A 17714-nucleotide genomic window follows, 5' to 3' on the forward strand; every position below is an offset into this window, starting at 1 on the left:
AAGCCTTGCACCCTTTTCTTATTTCTCTTGGTGGTCCAAGCATGGTTTCTGCCCCCCCCCCCCAGTAACGTTGGGGAAAACAAGGCAGTAAATTGGGGGTTTCTGAAATCTGAGAGCCTGTACCTGCCTGGCTGGTACCCAAGAGTAGAGTTTCTGGGGCTTAGGGAGCCGGATCCGTCAGTAGATAATCTGCCAGTCAAGCACAAAGACTCAAATTTGGATCTTCAGCACCCATTTAGATAAGTCAGATGAAGTGGTACATGCCTGTAACCTTAGTCCACACTGGGAAGGTGGAGACAGGTGAACCCCGGGGGCTTGCTAGCCAGTTAATGGAGCCAGTCAGTTTCTTGGTTTGGTGAGGGACTGTCTCAAAAAAGCAGGGTAGGTAGCAGTAGAAGAGGACACCCACCGTCAGCCTCTGGCTGGCCTCACACATGTAAATAGGTTTTCTCTATGTTGGTGCTGGATGAGGAACTCATGGTGGATGGAGACACACACACACACACACACACACACACACACACACACACACACACACAGTAGGCCAGGCAAACGATTGACTGTTGTCTTACACCCCCCAGCCTTAGGGAGTTTATAATAAGCCACAGGGTGTTGCAGAATTAAAAGGAGAACTATTCTTTGTCAGACAACACAGCTGTTTGTAATCATACAATAAAGAGGAACTTGTAAGACCTCTGCTGAGTCACAGCAGCCAGAAGGTTCCACCTCCCCTGTGGTGTAGATACTGTTGATCCCCTTCTCAAGGTGAAAAACACTGGGGCCCAGAGCTTGAAGTCCGCAGTTCCACAGCGGGGAAATGGTAGAGACGAAGCATTAATCCAAACCTTTACATTTCTGATCATGGGTTGCAAACCAGACATGAAGTTACTGAGTATGTATTTGGTCCTTTGACCTTGCGGGATGGGGAGCTAAGCCTCTGTCCCTTTACAGGCATCCTTTTGAGGTGGGTGGAGAGGATAGAAACATGAATCTGGTCTCCTTGACAATTGACCCAGGCACACTTCTGGGAGCAAGTCACAGTGCTGAAGGGCCCAGCTTAGTCAAAGTGAGGTTAAGCTAGAGGTTGTAGGTAACAGTGAGGAACTTAGCTGGGCGGTGGTGGCGCACACCTTTAATCCCAGCCCTCTGAAGGCAGAGCCAGGCGGATCACTGTGAGTTCGAGGCCAGCCTGGTCTACAGAGTGAGATCCAGGACAGGCACTTTATCTTGAAAAACCAAACCAAACAAAACAAACAAACAAACAAGCCAGTGAGGAACTTGGAGTAAGAAGCTTGGTGGCATGTGGCCGAGAGAGAGCTAACTGGGAATGGTGTGGGCTTTTGAAACCACAAAGGCTGTCCCCAGTGACACACCACCTCTGGCAAGGGCACACCTCCTAATCCTTCCCAAACAGTTTCACCAACTGGAGACCAGCTTTTCAAACATAGGAACCTATGGGACCAGTTCTCATTCAGACCTCCACACCAGGCTACAAAAACGAGGCGTGTCGGTGACCGAAAAGGCTGAGTCCCTACGACTGCAGAGCATCAGAAAGCCAGGATAGGGGCAGGAGACTGGCAGGCACGTGGACTTAGTGCCATCCGCACTGGGGGGCATTTCCCCACCCGGGTCCTCTGGTCCTCTCCAGAGGCTTCCACCTGCAGTGCTGGAAACAGACTGACCACAGGGGCTTCCCTACTCCAGTCACTCCCCAGCCAGAGTGCCTCAAATGTGTCTCTAAGACTGGAGGTCCCGCCATATGGAACAGAAGCTGGGTTGGGCCCCATAAGAAGGTAGGAATTAGAGCCATTAGTGTCACCATCCAGCCACAGCCTGCCTGGGGACGGTTTTGTGCAGTGGACAACGCTTGTGCATCTGCGGTCCTCCCGGGGGACCTGAGCTTGTGGTATAGTACCATACGCCCCAGAGTACATAGCCTTGCTGGGAGGTCCAGTGTGTTGAGCCGTGTGCCGGGTGATGTCCGCATCCCCACGGTCGGCAGGGCCAGAGCTTGGCTGGATCTCACCTTGCTTTTCCAGGGCTTTCTTAAAACCTGTGTGGGTGAAAAATAAGCCTTAACTTTAACCCTCTGCTTCTCTCATCCCTCCCTCTTCTGTGTGTCTGTCTGTCTGTCTCTCTGTACGTGCCCCTCCCACCCTGTCTGTCCTCCTCCCTTTATTTGAATTATGATTTCTGGTGGCCCGTGGTTTGGTTTGTCGGCCCCCTCGTGTGGCTCCTCCCTGCTGCAGAACTCATCCAGCTCGGCCTCCTCAGAAGCATCGGAGACCTGCCAGTCAGTGAGCGAGTGCAGCTCCCCCACCTCAGTCAGCTCAGGCTCCACCATGGGCGCCTGGGTGTCCACCGAGAAGGTGACTGGCCAGGGTCGCAGCCGTGGTGGGCTGTTCTTCCTGACCCACCCCCTGCCTGCTGCTGCCTGCTGCTGCACACACACACCACAGCTGTAGGAACCTGGGAACTCAGGATCTGCTCAAAAGCTGGGCCCCTCTGTGGGATAGGGCCTGAGCAGGTGGAGGGCTCCCTGGCTGCCCAGCCGTGTGGTTAGTGAGGGAGAGGAAAGGGCTTTGGGGAATTTGGAGATGTGAAGGCTTCTTCCCGGAGTAGGTGTCTGTGTTCATCCGTTCTCCTCCTTCCTTCCCGACCATCCCACGAAACTGTTGGATGTGACATCCCACTGTGTTGGAGGCCATGTGCTTTCCCGCCTTTCTGTTTGCGTCTCCCTGACCCCTGACCTTGATACTGGAATCTGCTCCTGAGCAATGTGATGATGATTGGGAAACCTAGAAGGAACAGATTCATTTGAAAACTCCTCCAACTATTCGCATAATGAAATGAGTCAATCCCTGACACAGTGAAATTATGCTTCACGAGTTTAAACAAAAATTAAAATACCACGAACATTGCAAATTAAGGATAGTGGTCCATTTCTAAACTATCTCAAAACCCAGCTCAGATAGCCCCTTGACCTGAGTCCTTGCTGGGCGCTAAGTCAATGCATTCTTTGCACCCTGGCTCTCTAAGTCAATGCATTCTTTGCACCCTGGTTCTCTTCCTGCACCATGCATCATCTGCAGGCAGAAGAGCACCAGTGTCGGTTTTATTTGTAAATATTCAGGTTCCCCCCGACCCCCCGCCGGCCCTCAGTGTCGATGCCATCTTGTGTCTCTACACTCATCCTGTTATATTAATTTTTTTCCTTTTCTCCTCCCCTTTTTGTTTGTTTCCAGTTGTCTAACGGGTTTTCTCACTATAGTTTATCAAGTGAGTCCCATGCGGGGCCCGTGGGTGCAGGCCCTTTCCCTTATTGCCTGCCTGCCTCCCGCCTGCTCCCTCGGGTCACCTCTGTCCACCTTCCTGACTACGCTCATTATTACACCATTGGGCCCGGCATGTTCCCGTCATCTCAGATCCCTAGCTGGAAGGTTTGTGTCTCCCCTCCCTCCCCCATCCTATCCCCCCCTCCCCCTTCCCTCCCCCCCTTCTTCTGTTCTGCCATCCTCCTCTCGACTCTCCCCTCCCCTCCCCTTTCCTTCACACTCTGCCTTCTTCCCCACACCCCTTCTTCCTCAGGAAGCCCCCTGGGGTGGGTGGGGCAACAGAAAGAACTGGAGATGCTGTCCACATGGAACAGAGCCCCCCGGTCTTCCTTTAGGGGACTTTAAAGGGCACTGCCGGACTGTGAAGGCCAGGCTCTGCATCAGGGTGGAGCCTGCTGGCTTCATTCCCTCCTGGGCCACCTACATAGTGCGTTTCATCAGAGCCTATACTGTTCTTCCTGGCCGTATGCCCACCCGGCCCCCCGATGACAACGTTGCTGTAGAACAGAACTGCAGCCGGGAGTGTGCTTTCCATCATTATGCTGTAGTTCAGTAGCATAGGAAGTCTTCGGTTTTGATTGGTTTATGTTGAAACACGTTTGCATCAGTATGCAAACCAAGCTTTTTAAGTGATTTCCACCAGGGCAGTTGAGGCTCCAGGAGCATTTTGAGCAGATTGTGACTTCATTGCTCACAGAGTCCTCAAAACCTGCTGCAGATCTTAGATCCCTGTCAGAGGCCCAGCTTCCCAGAAGTGGAGGATGCAGCTGCAGAGCGGCTGGTGGTACTCTAGTGCCCTCTGGTGGCCACTTGGCCTTGGCCACGTCATTCACTTGCTCTAAGAGAGTGTGGTTCCTTTAGGCAGAAGGGCAGACCAGTCTCCTTGGGATGGATGATGCTTTGGTTTTAACAACCCCTTCTCACGTGGCTTCTGCCTGCCGGATTGTTGAGAGTTTTTAATCATTGGGCAGGGATGAGGGGAAGGGAGGTACCTAGGGACCCTCATTGAGTTTGGGCAGGCAGAAGAGCTAAGGGGCTAGCCTCTGCTAGAGCTGCCTGGTGTGGGCGACTGTGACTAGGTGGCTGCAGCCTCCATCTGGGTTGGAGGCCATGGCTCCTGACCACACTGTTCTACTCAGGACTGGGCAAAGCCAGGACCCTACGACCAGCCACTGGTGAACACCCTCCAGCGCCGCAAAGAGAAACGTGAGCCAGACTCCAATGGGGGAGGGCCCCCTGCTACAGGAGGTCCGCCCGCAGCTGCTGAAGAGGGCCAGAGACCAAGAAGCATGACTATGTCAGCTGCCACCAGGGTGATACACCTGTTCTTTATTTCTTGCTGGGTTCACATGGTTGGGCCAAGACGGGGACCACTGTCAGCACTTGGGGCCCAGGTGGCCTAGCAGCTGGAGGAGTAGGGGTCCATTCTTCTTCAGGAGAATCCTTGTGTTCCCATAAAACATGTAGAGCTCCCTAGTTCCTGAATGAGAACTATACGGGTCTAAGCAGCCACCTGAGTCTACCGATGTGGTGCTCAGAGGAGTGATCTGGGGTCCCACCTAAAGCAGTGTGTGTGTGGTGGCTCTGGTCTCCGAGTTTTCATGTCCCTGGGGGCTTGTGTCTTTCTGTCCTCTGTCCTGCAGCCTGGTGAGGAGATGGAGGCCTGTGAGGAACTGGCACTTGCCCTGTCACGGGGCCTCCAGCTGGACACGCAGAGGAGTAGCCGAGACTCACTGCAGTGCTCCAGCGGCTACAGCACTCAGACCACCACCCCGTGCTGTTCCGAGGACACCATCCCCTCCCAAGGTACGAGGCGCCCAGCTTGCTGTCCGGCTTTCCGGGCGGTTCCAGGTGAGGAGGCAGCCAGCTGGTGGCTGTTGTACGCAGCGTAACCCCTGGCTACAGATGGGCTTTGGAATTACTGTCATCTGAGGGTGCTTTGGGGCAGAGAGCTGTAGTTGACAGGGAGCTAGCTGCTGTGTCAAACATGGGAAACTCTGCTCACTTTTCACCGTCCGTGTATAGTGCTCCCCTGCCTGAAATGAGACAATTAATAACAGCTACACATTGCTTTTGCGCTCTGTGCGTAACACAACTTTTTCATTTAATCTTCACAATCATGCACAGGAGAGATGCTTTCTCCCTGTTTTACTAATGTGGACACCGAGGCTCAGTAACTTGACCAGACCCACACAGCTCCCATGTAAGAGATGGAGTCTGGCACCTAAGTTCTTGACCTCGTCAGTCACAGCCCCTGTCTACCCTGCCCCTCTCCCTCATCGCACCACATGCACAAGGCAAGCAAAACAGACATCTGACAGCTAGAATCACTCAGTGATGGGCGGCCAGAAGCCACTTTCAACTTGCAATTCATGAGTCCAGGAATTGAGTCATGAGTCCGAGCCAGTGAATCTCAAGTAAAGGCGTCCGGTCCCCGTCCTCCCACAATCCCAGGGACATTGAGCAAAGTCTGGACATAACTTACAGAACTGCCGGGATGTTACTGGTATCCAGAGGGTAGAGACTGGGAGTTCCGCTAAACTCTCTACAACAGTAGCTCCCAGACCTTACCCCAACAAGGAATTGTCTGTCCTTAAGTTGCAAATTTTGGTTGATGTACTCTTCAGAAACTTGGTCATGTGATGTTTACTGTGAGCATCCCCTCCCCCGGTGGCCTGAGATATGCACAGTGCCATTTAAAGCAGGTGTGAGCACACAAGCCTCGGTAGTTAGTTTTCAGGAACTCCTTTCTTCTCTAGCCTTCACTTGAGCCGTGAGTTGTCAGGGAGATGGTAAGGCCAATGCTGGCCTATGTGAATTTTCTTGTGTCTAATTCTGGTCCAGAGGATTGAACAAATTTATCTCCTTTCATCCTCTGTATTCCTCCCAGAGGTGGTTGGTGGCAGCTTTGTTACAGCCCAGCGGTCTTAGGTCCTTCCCCCATCTCACAGTTCTCTGTTGTGGGTGCCCAGGGTACATTAGTACAAAGGGCTCCTGTAGGAAATCAGTACTGAGGCAGAAGACGGTTCAGCATCCGGGCAGGGGAGGGGGAGGCCATGTGTACTCTGCCTAACGTGATTCCTGTATTCCCACCGTGGCGTGGGAAAAGAAGAGTTATCGTCCTGGGCCTAGACCTGTCTAATCAAATCCTATCCTCAGTTTCAGATTATGACTATTTCTCTGTAAGCGGTGACCAGGAGGCAGAGCAGCAGGAGTTTGACAAGTCCTCCACCATTCCAAGGAATAGTGACATCAGCCAGTCTTACAGGCGGATGTTCCAAGCCAAGCGTCCAGCCTCAACTGCTGGCCTTCCCACCACTCTCGGACCTGCCATGGTCACACCAGGGGTTGCGACCATTCGGCGGACCCCTTCCACCAAGCCTTCTGTCCGTCGGGGGACCATGGGAGCTGGTCCTATCCCCATCAAGACACCAGTGATCCCCGTCAAGACCCCAACTGTCCCAGACCTCCCGGGGGTTTTACCATCCCCTCCCGACGGGCCAGAGGAGCGGGGTGAGCACAGCCCTGAGTCCCCCTCTGTGGGGGAGGGACCCCAGGGTGTCCCCAACATACCCTCTTCCTTGTGGAGTGGCCAAGCCTCTGTCAACCCTCCACTTCCAGGCCCGAAGCCCTGTATACCCGAGGAGCACAGACAGGCGATTCCAGAGAGTGAGGCTGAAGACCAGGAAAGGGATCCCCCAAGTGCCACTGTCTCCCCAGGCCCGATTCCAGACAGTGACCCCGCAGACCTGAGCCCAAGAGAAAGTCCTCAGGGAGAAGACATGCTGAATGCCATCCGGAGGGGTGTGAAACTGAAGAAGACCACCACCAATGATCGCTCAGCCCCTCGCTTCTCTTAGGTTCTCGTAGTTGCCAGGAAACGCTGCCAGTGGGGAATGAACTCTTTCATTAATAAAACCTAATTTGTCTGATCCATTCCAGTCTATAATCAAGCAAAGGATTTTGTAGGCAATTCGGAATTCTGCTCTTTTGAAAGTATTCATCTTTAGATAAGAATTAAAAGCAACATATGTAATTGACATAAATCTTGACCTTTTGATTTGTAAATATTGACAGTTTTCTTTCTGCATATTTTAATCTTAGTTTCCCTTTTGATTTTTTCTGAAGGTGCCAAATTCCATTTAACTTTTTTACAAGTCTTTGTAAAATTTTAAATGCATAAAGGGGAGGGGGGTGGGTTGGGACTGGGAACCTCGGAGTAATTTCACAAAAGGATTACATTCTTAGTTTTTCTTTTTCTCCCTCAGGCTTTTGTAGATGCATTGTAGCCGTCTAGTTTAGAAGCAAATTCAAGTTATTTTAATGGACAAACACAATGGATGAGGGGTAAAACCCTCCTTCTCATATACTGTGTTCTGGATGAGAAATGCAGGAGTAACAGTTGAGCAATATGCAGAGAAGTAAAACCTGGACATGGTGGACATGGTTGGGATTGGGGGGAGGGCTGTGGGAGGGGCACACTGTCAACTTAGCCAATCCTGTTACATTTAAGAGTAGCCTCGTAGGTTGAATTTCCAGTAGCTTCATGGTTAACGCATCCGAATAAGCCATACTAGATTGCAGTGTTTGTTTCTGTAGGGTTCTTAAGGACTTCCCTTCTCCCGGCATTCCTCTTGACCGCACACAGCACCCACATCCAATCCCGCGCATGCTGCTGCCACAGGTAGACATAGACCCCTCTTTCTTTCTCGTCTCTTACACTCACTTCCACTGAATCCAAATACATCCGACGGGGTAAGGCAATTCAGAAAACGTGAACATTTAAAAACGAGAGCAGGGAATTCTTAGATAGAGAAAATGCCTTTTACTTAACTGTGCCCAGCAGGCTGGGTACATTGAAAAGCCCAGATATTTTGATGAAGAAAAAAAAAAAAAAACTCAAACAGATTTATCAAGGGTAGCCAGCTTGGAGTCTAGCAATTTGCCAATGTGCTTACCAATCAGGGGGCTTGTTTTTCTTCCGTTCCTTAAATAAGGGCATTGATTGGCTTCTGAACACCGGAGCAAGGATTTATTTACGTCGCTGGGAGTCTGATCTCTATTCAGGCAATGTTTGTTCTTTTTTTTAAAAATGGATGTCTTTTTTTCTTTTTTAAGTGGAAGTTAAATTTGTTACATCCCTAAAGTCAACAGAGACATTTGTAGATTTCAAGGGATCCTGTTGAAGACAGCTGTGTCAAAAAGGCAAGGCCCTCAGCAGTCCAGAAGCTGACTGACAGTACACACTTGACTTTCTAGGACAAGAAGCTTGGTGGGTCCGATGTGCTCGGCAGATCTCTGTTGGCTCTAGCCTCCAATGACGTAATCTTATACTTTAACACATAACCACATTGGATGTGAGAGTACCGTTCCTCTAATCATTCACTGTTCGATATATTAACATTTAACCCTGCTGTGATTGCTCAAAGGACATTTTATGTTATGGCTTTAAAGCAAAGGCATGATTATTAGAAATGACTTAAGCTCTTTTCTTTGAAAAACAAGCTCCTTTTACAGACTATAAGCAAACAGTAGTGCCTGTGGTTTTAGCCCACCAATCTTGATGACTCAAAGTAGCTGATGCATTGTGCATATGATGCTTGAGATGGTTTTTGCAGATGCAGAAATCGCTGCAAGGTCATTCTAATAGATACAAGTGGTATTTTAAACCTTTGAAAGGAATGGATGTAACTGTACGTTGGTACAGCTTTTCACTTGTTTAGTTTTTAAACGTTAGTATAATCTGAATAAAGTTAATATAAACTGTTGCCAAATTCACTGTAGAGAGAATGTGACAAACACCTTGGGTAGTTCTGTTTGTGTTTTTGCATATTGTAAAAGCCGTGTCACAGCTGAAAGCACCCTTCTTCCCAGAGGTAAACTACTTACTGTGCTTTAGTTGCTCGTTTGTACTGAGAGTTGACCTCTCCCTGTGCAGTTTTTGTTCTAAACTTGTATAAATAACAGTGTGTAAAGTGTCTCCCTTCTACATTGTAACAGTTGCTTCAGCCTACCTTATAAATAAAGAACCACTAAGGAAAAGTCCTGAAGACTCATTCACGTTGTTTGAGGGCTTGTCAAGTGTCAGAACTGAGCTTAGAGAAGGATCAAGAAGTTATTTCTGTGGCACTTGTGAGATTTAAGGGCAAGAGTTGCCTAAACTATTTAAAAACAGTTCCAATGAGGTAAACCAAAACCTAAAAGCAACTAGTTTTGTTGGCAGTTTAGGACTGCTTTAGTTTTTTTTTCTTTTTTTAAAGGCAGAGTTTCAACTATGCAGCCCTGGCTGAGCTGAAACTGCAGACCAGGGGGTAGTCTTGAACTCAACAGAGATCTACCTGCCTCTGTGTCCTGAGTGCCTCGATTAGAGGTGAGTGCTTTTTTAAAATGCTGGCATGATGGGCAGTGGTAACACACTCCTTTAATCCCAGCACTTGGGAGGCAGAGGCAGGCAGATCTCTAAGTTCAAAACCAGCCTAGTCTGTAGTGAGTTCCAGGCCAGCCAGCCAGGACTACACAGAGAAACCCTGTCTTGAAAAACAAAAAAAATCCCGAAAATGCTGGCCTGAGTGTGCCCGGGTGTGTGTATGGAGGTCATTGGACTATTCGGACACCAGTTCTCTCCTTCACGTACACGAGTCCTGGGGATCAACAGGCGTGGCTGCTGGCCGCCTCTGCTTTACCTGATGTTGTGGTTTTTCCAGACAGGGTTCTCTGTGTAGCTTTGGAGCCTCTGCTTACCTTCTAAAGAAGTAACTTCTTGGAATACTAAAAAAGGTCTGCTACAGCCTTACCTTTGACTGGAAACAATCCATGCTCAGCAGAGGACACACAGCTGGATACCTGCATCCCACACTAGACCCTTCACTCCAGAATGTCCTGAGCTCCATGCCTCCTGTGTGCTCCTCACAGAGAGACGCTGCTTTCAAAGACCGAAATCCCATTAGTAAAATCTTCAGAGAACCAAGAAAGTAGCTAAGGGTGGTAGTACATGCCTGTAACTCAGCAAATGTGAAGGTCACTGAGAAACCGCTTCAATCTTTGGGCTTTTTTCTTTGGAAGTCCTCGTTAGTTCTCTGGTTATTCCCTCCCAGTTAAGCTTTCATCTTTAAGCCTGCTCAGTTGGGCTGGGGAGATGGCTCAGTGGATAAGGCCCTTACAAGGACCCAGGTTTGGAGCCCCAGACCCATGTAGCTGGGTACAGCAGTGCATAAGAGACCTCATCTCAAAGATGGAAGGTGAGGACCACCTGCACTGTTCTCTGCCCCACACACATGTGCCCGACCGCGCACACACACAAAGATAAAACGTCAGCTTGGTCCCAACAACCTTTCATCTGTCCCACTGTTTAAGTTTTTCTTCACTGAGCACGTGCTAATTCTACATGTAATTTTTTTTAACATGGTATACATGGTAAAAAACCAAACCACAATACAGGTCAACACTTGGCGCTACAGTGATCCTCGGAAGAACACCTTAGTCATAGCCAGTCGTGTTTAGTTATTTTTATTAGGGCAAGTGTGAACATGTTCTGTAATTTCTTTCACTTGCAAGCATGAACAGTGAGGTCCTGTGTCTACGTAGGCCGTTCCCGAGGTCTGGTCACAATATGCCACCACAGTGGGGGCAAGTCACCTTCCTTTCTGGCGGGAGGCAAAGCTTCAGTCAGAGGACCGTTAGGTGGTGTCTCCTCCTGCAGCTGCTTAACCTAGAAGGGGACAAGGAAGGAATGATTAACAGGGATCCAACTGTAGGAACCATCTGCCCTGGACACGTGACAGCCTTCCTGTGATGCATCTCCTTCCACCCGGAGTCTCAACACCAAGAAACCTGCATAATTCCACATCTAATGGTACAAATCAGAAAAACTCTTCTCTTTGAAGTCAGTGTCTTTTCTGGAGCTGAGTCTACTGGCCTGGAACTTGCTATGTAGCCCAGGCTGGCCTGGAACTCCTCAGTCTTCCTGCCTTGCCCTTCCTAGGTGTAGTCACAGGTGAACCAGACAAGTGTTGCCACTTTTGCACAGGAAAGCTGAGCATTCTACCTCTCCTACTCCTTAAGCAAAGCCACAGGTACCTTCCTGGTTCCTCTTGTCCTCGTCTCCCGCTGGTCCCCAGGGAAACATTCTTGTCTTAACTAAATGCTCTCCAAAATGAGGAAGCCCCAGTGCAGTATATTGGGGATACAAATTAAGTTCCCAAGAACAGCCAGGATAAGGATTCAGGTGAAGTCACATAAAAAGTGGACCCCATCCTGCTTCATGTTGCCCAACACTTCCTGTGCTAGGACTCTCAAGGTCACTGTCCTAATGGGGGAGGCCCTGAAAGTGGAAGCTCATCCACACCCAGCACTGGCCAGGGTGAAGCAGACAGAGAAGGGAGGAATTCGGGAGGGTTGCTCAGTGACCACTGGTGGAACAGGCCTACTGCTCACCGTGAAAACAGTTTTCCTTTTTGGTTTTGTTCGTTTTTTGGGACAGGGTTTCTCTGTGTAACAGCCCTGGCTATCCTGGAACTCTGGAACTCACTTTGTAGACCAGGCTGGCCCCGGACCCAGAAATCCATATGCCTCTGACTCCCAAGTGCTGGGAATAAGGGCGTGCACCATCACTGCCCAGCTATGAAAACATATTTTAAGCCTCTATGCATTGTAGCGGTTCTTAGAAAACACGCTGCCCCTTGGCCACAGAGGCCTTTCTATTCCACCATGGCCAAGGACTTCTAATACCAACATCCCAGACTTTTTCCCCCAGAACCGGTGCAACTTCCAAAATGGTGAATCCCGAGATACCTCTGGCTGGCTACTGCTGCCTGCCTGCCATCTTCGTAAATGCCCACTGCGACCCCATCGAAATTGATCTACACACCCTTGCCCCACCTAGAGCTCTCTACATCAGCCTCTATCTTTACTTCCTTTTTAAATCCAGCTTAGACCTGTCACCTGTCGTGACCATCCTTCCCTTCCGAATCACCTTAAGTTTCCTGCAGTTCTCTTACAAGGCTAAATGGGCAAACTGGACCCAGCAGCTCAGTATAGCTACGGAGAAAATACTGAAATCAGTGACCTATCCAATTACCCCGTGTCACATGGGCCGTCATTATCCCTTGGCAAGCCTACTTTCCCTGCAAGCCTACCCTCTCCAAACCCAACACAGCTCTTCCGAGTGCTCTACACCCTCCACACCCACCTCCCTTGGCTGTTTGTCAGGAGACTGAATAAAGCAGACTCGAAAGTCTCGTCTTCAAAGCTTCCAACCTGAATGCATTTACATACATGTGTCCACAAAATAATAGAGGAAGATGTTTTTCTATTTTCCTCTCAAGGATCTCATTCATTTCTATGGTTTTACATACAAGTGAAGACTCACAAATATTTCTAGACAAGATTCCTACACCCAAAGTTGCCAACCAACTGGAATCTATATTCACATCTGCCAGTTTCTCCAACTTCACCCTTCTGAGTGTTTGATTACCCTGGACACACGGGACTTCCCTCCACCTGACCGACCAGTCTTCCCTATCTCCACCACCACCGCTGGTTTCTCCTACCCTTACCCATCCCCCACAACCAATGACCATCCCTCAGGGGACATCCAGAGTGTCTGTTTCCTCCCACCTAGCTACTGTGTCACTTTACTGCAGGGCACACAGCCCTTCCACTAAACTACACGAGCCCGAAACGGGACTCCTGTTTCCTCATGTCCTCTCCAGCTTGTCGTTCAACTATGGCAAGAGCCGCTAAAACCTAACCCTGAACATCCTAAGTTGAATGAACAATGCCTAGGGCTTTAGAGTAGGGAAAGGATAAGGAACTGGACAGAAAAGGAAGAACAGATGAAGAGGGAGGAGGGATAAGAAAATCAGAGAAGAGAGGCACTCAAACCATACGAGAGAGAGAGAGAGAGAGAGAGAGAGAGAGAGAGAGAGAGAGAGAGAGAGTGTGTGTGTGTGTGTGTGTGTGTGTGTGTGTGTACTGGGAAGATGACCAATGTGACACTGAACACAGTGAGAAGCTAAAGTCTAGTTAAAAGGCTAAAGTGACTGTCGTGGCTGGAATGTGGACCTCAGCCACAGAGGCAACTCCATCCACATGCTGACCAATCACAATGCTGCAGTGTACTGTCAAAAGACGCACCTCCCGATCCCAGCTTTCCATCCTCAGTTTCTTCCACTGCTCTCTCTTGGAAAAGTAATCAGGATACATTGCCTTCTCAGAAGGATGCCAGTAATCTAAGCACCATTCTGGAATCTGCCAGGAGAGAAAATCATGTGTTATTTCACAGGCTACCTTTACAAACACCATGGACAAGGCCTGCTCAGGAGACAAGACAAAACTCAAGTGGTTTTTCTTATCAGTTACGGCTGGAGAGATGGCTCAGTCGGTAAAGCGCTTGCCACTCTAGCCTGAGAACCTGAGTTCAGAGTCCCAGTGCCCGTGGAAAAGCAGGCATGGTGATAAGGACCTGTTATGCTACTGTGGGCAAGTGAAGACAGAAGGGTCCTTGGAGCTCACTGGCCACCCAGCCTAGCCAAAACAATGAACTCAGGTTCAGTGAGACTGTCTCAAAAAAATAAGGTGAAGAGCAAGTGAGGAAGACATCCAGTTACTCTGGCCTCTACAAGTACACCCACCAACATAGACATATCACACACACATAGACCTATACATGTGTGTATTGTGTGCATGTAAAACTGTTACGATCACTGTTTCTGACTCTAAGCAGTGAAAAGCAGAGGGCAAGCAGACACGGCAGGTAAGAGAGAATGCCTAACAGTAAACGGGCATGTGGCTCAAACATTATAATCAGCTAGTCCAAGAACACTGGCACCACTCCTCTCTGGCCTGCAGTTCCTAAATGCCAACAATTATGGAAGCATTACCTGAGTATTTCAGCAATGCTCAGCACCAATCCAAACTGACTAAGTTCCCCAAATTAGTTATGTACCAAATTCTTTAGTACTGCAAAACCTTACAGCTGAATTTATGAAAAGACGAGAGAAAAAAGTCCAGCTGTCAGGGAAGATTTAGCCACTGCTCAAATGGTGCAGGGTGTATAAAGCTGAGGTCTGGGACTAGGGACAAAGCTGGTCTCTTGAGAAACAGCTGCTATGCAGTATTACCTACCTTGTAGCATTCATATCTCTCATAGGAGGTACCCCCCGGAGAGTCTGGGAAGATATATGGCTGAGGATGCTGATTTTGCCAGAATTCTTCTTCTGCATCCCTCAGCAGCTGTGTGGCCTTCATCATATCCTTCTCATTCTTATGTTCTTCAAACCGGGCTCTCAACAAACAAGCAAAGTACCGGAATTTGTCCCTTAAATCAAAATGATTGTGGACATCAGAAGAGTTATCTACTCGAGTGGGTAGATCAGCACTCCTACCAACGCATGCCAGATGAGCAACTTTCTGGCACCTCACCAACCTCCCAAGTCGTTATGACCGCTTCCTCTGCAGCCCTCCAAAGAGCAACAACAGACACTGTATTAGTGCAGCTAGTCACTTCCTCTCATCAACAACAGACACTGTATTAGCACGGCCTAGCCACTTCCTCTCATCAGTGACAACACTGTATTAGCACAGCCTAGCCACTTCCGCTCATCAGCAACAACAGACACTGTATTAGTACAGCCTAGCCACTTCCTCTCATTAGCAACAACAGACACTGTTAGCACAGCCTAGCCACTTCCTCTCTCCTCCTGAGGATTTTGACATGAAAGGGAAGGAAAGGCAACCATTTTGGCAGGTTCATTCACTATGCATTCACTGACAAGCACTACAGGTCCTCCATCGTGTGCTAGGTGCTAGGCCACATCCTGGAGATGCATAGATGACTAGGAAGGGAGGTGTGACCCAGTGGAAAGACCTTTGCTCAAATCATGTAGGTGCTCCTTAAATGCTGATTTTCACACCTGCTCACAAACCTTAGGTAAGTAACAGTCCGGTGTTACAGAGACTGTGGGCAGACATCAGGAACCTGTGACAACAGTTCAGGCCATAGACGGCAAGGGCCTAAATCAGGGAACTGGGATGGCAGACCACACACAGGAAAACGAAACAAATACCCATCTAGACCACCAGGTCATGAGTGTGAGCCTCTCTAGACTACTGCTAAACTAGCTGCACCATCTGGGGTCAGTTACTTAATGTATCTAAAGGCTGACATAAACATTCCATGAGCTGAAATTCAAAAGTACTCTTCACAAAGTGGTTGGCATATTTCAAGTGCTCAATGATGTAACGGGCATTACTAGGGGAAAATCATTTTCGAAAGCTGTGTCTAATAAGGCACAATGCATGAGGACCTGTGTTACAGGCAGAAGGGAAACTAGGAAATCCTGGAGGACAAATCTAAGACCACAGACTAGTGACTAAATTGCTAGTGATGGCATTAGCTGGGACAGGGGATTTGAGAATAGAATCAGTACGAGGAAGTGAAAAAAAACAACTTGGTTTTCAAGAATCTGGATAAACTCAGTTTAAAGAACAGTAGCTGACCTCACAAACAACTGGAAAGACAGCTGGCTCAAGCACCAACACCGAGGATGTCCACAGGATACACAATGCTACAGAGCCTTAGGATGGAACCAGAGAACAGCCTAGGAGGCGAATGAGGGCTGAGGAAATCCGGCTCAGTGGGTAAAGCACTGGGCAAGCAGTAGGACCTGACGACGGAGTCCCAGAACCTAAGTAAAGCTCGACATGGGAGCGCACATCAGTAGTCCACACATCAGTAGTCCCCGTTCTCCTCAAGATGAGGATGACAGGAGACTTCCAGGTTGTGGGCCAGCTAGCCCGGCATACCCGGGGTGAAAAACAAAGAGACCCTGTCCCAGACGAGGTGGGAGGGCGAGGACTGACACTCGAGGTTGTCCTCTGATTTCACATGTGATGCCTACCTTTGCAGTTGGGTTTTGTTTGTTTGTTTTGTTTTGTTTTTTCCCCAAAGGAAGTGATTCAGGCAAGGACTGAGAAAGGGTGTCAGATTTAAATACATCGGGCCAGCGTTAATCATAGTAGCTAGTTTGATCATTCCCTTTGATTCTGAACTCCAGGATTTCCAGCCGTATTACAGCATTACCTGAATTCTTGAAAGCTTAAATTCTTTTGTAAGACTGAGAATTCCGTGATCTACGAGTTTACCTGTCACTTTCCCCACTAATCCATGGGGACTGCAGCTTAAAAGAGGATTGACTGTTATTGATTTGCTATCCAGAATAGAAGCAGAACTGCAAGCGTTGTCAAACAAACAAGAAAACCTTAGGAAAGAAGCTAACAACCGCACAACACTGGACACGGCACCCGCCTGCGTAATAAAGAGGGAGAGTCACAAACTTGCACTCTAGGATTCAGGGATACCCTCTGCAGGCCTTCCAGGGCTACACGGTTTTCCATCATTTTCTTCCAAGTCCTTCAGGTTTTAGGATAAGAGTGTGGAGGGCTAGCTTTACACATCTTGGGTTGCTACCCACCCTGCGTTTCTTTTAGGCCATGAAATTCTACATGTTTTAACACTATATTATTGTTTGTTTATTTATTTAAAAAAAAGTCTTAAGTAGCATAGGCTGGCCCCTCAAACTCATTATGTAACTGAGGCTATCTCTGTGTCGTCGCCCCCCCCCCCCCAGTATATGCCACCATATGAGGCTCTTAACAGTAAGAATAGTCACAGTTGGTTAAAGGAATAGATTTTTGGAGGAGATAAAAAAAGACGCGACGGTAATGAGGAGCGATCAGATAAAGCTAAATACAGAAAAGATGGAAAGGGTGGAGACTAATGATGTTTTTGCGTCAGAAACCTAAATTTTAATCCTAACTTGGCCATGCAGAAGCTGAACAATCGTGGGCAAATCAATCCCTGAGCCTGCTCATGTGTGAAATAAGGCTAAAATAATCACTAACTTCGGAGTTCCTCTGCAAACTAAACATCATGCACGTATTACTGTTAACATCAGGGACGACAGAGTCACGAAAACGGTAGCGTTGGATCCCTAACAATGACAGTCCCGGGCGTTTTTTACTTCTGTTCTTCATGCAACCCTCCGCGCTGGATCCTGGTCCCACCCCCCATCACCGTCTCTGCTAGGTCAGAGGACAGCGTCAGGATCCAGGTTCAAGGGCGGGCTCCCTCCACTCTGTTGGAGGCGCGTCCTTGAGCAGCCCGGCCCACAGGGCTTCCCGGCCTCCGCCCCCCGAGCTCCGGGTCCCCTCTTCCCACCTGTGGACACACCACGACTCGAGGTGGCGCAGCGCGCGCTTATACAGCCGCAGCACCTTCTGCTGGTGGGTCAGGTAGGCCGGGGGCGCGCACAACGCCATAGCGCCCGGCTCACCTTCAGCGGCCGCCGCGGGGGCTGCCGGGAACCCGGAAGGGGGCGG

At 49.1% G+C, this 17714-nt stretch overlaps 2 protein-coding genes across 7 annotated transcripts in view; one reads left to right on the top strand and one right to left on the bottom strand.

Moving 5' to 3' along the window:
* Positions 1-9380, top strand: part of Mtss1 (MTSS I-BAR domain containing 1) — a 154093-nt gene extending 144713 nt beyond the window's left edge. For 2 of the 6 annotated variants that reach the window (XM_059247111.1, XM_059247115.1), the window contains 4 exons: positions 3246-3440; positions 4475-4648; positions 4979-5186; positions 6495-9380. In XM_059247111.1, the coding sequence (XP_059103094.1) occupies positions 3246-3440; positions 4475-4648; positions 4979-5186; positions 6495-7195 (1278 nt within the window). In that variant the 3' untranslated portion in view covers positions 7196-9380. Of the gene's footprint in view, positions 1-2249; positions 2370-3245; positions 3441-4474; positions 4649-4978; positions 5187-6494 lie in introns of all 6 variants that reach the window. The other 4 variants (XM_059247116.1, XM_059247117.1, XM_059247114.1 and 1 more) reach the window with 4 other exon arrangements.
* Positions 9381-10825: 1445 nt separating this feature from the next.
* On the bottom strand, positions 10826-17708 carry Ndufb9 (NADH:ubiquinone oxidoreductase subunit B9). Its single transcript, XM_059246873.1, has 4 exons — positions 17554-17708; positions 14460-14652; positions 13470-13583; positions 10826-11043 (listed from the first exon to the last, which is right to left on the bottom strand). Exons 1-4 carry the CDS (start codon positions 17652-17654, stop codon positions 10912-10914), a joined length of 540 nt encoding a protein of 179 aa, XP_059102856.1. The 5' UTR covers positions 17655-17708; the 3' UTR covers positions 10826-10911.
* Positions 17709-17714: the final 6 nt, after the last annotated feature.

The sequence above is a fragment of the Peromyscus eremicus genome, chromosome 20 (assembly GCF_949786415.1).
Source record: "Peromyscus eremicus chromosome 20, PerEre_H2_v1, whole genome shotgun sequence".
Classification (NCBI taxonomy): Eukaryota; Metazoa; Chordata; class Mammalia; order Rodentia; family Cricetidae; genus Peromyscus; species Peromyscus eremicus.

Excerpts from the sequence above, each read along its gene's own strand:
- Ndufb9 (XM_059246873.1), bottom strand. The coding sequence starts at position 17,654 with ATGGCGTTGTGCGCGCCCCCGGCCTACCTGACCCACCAGCAGAAGGTG. Across the intron at positions 14,653-17,553 it reads GAGTCGTGGTGTGTCCACAG|GGACAAATTCCGGTACTTTG; the intron begins GTGGGAAGAGGG and ends TTTTGATTTAAG. Across the intron at positions 11,044-13,469 it reads TGGAAAGCTGGGATCGGGAG|GTTAAGCAGCTGCAGGAGGA; the intron begins GTGCGTCTTTTG and ends GTCCCCTTCTAG.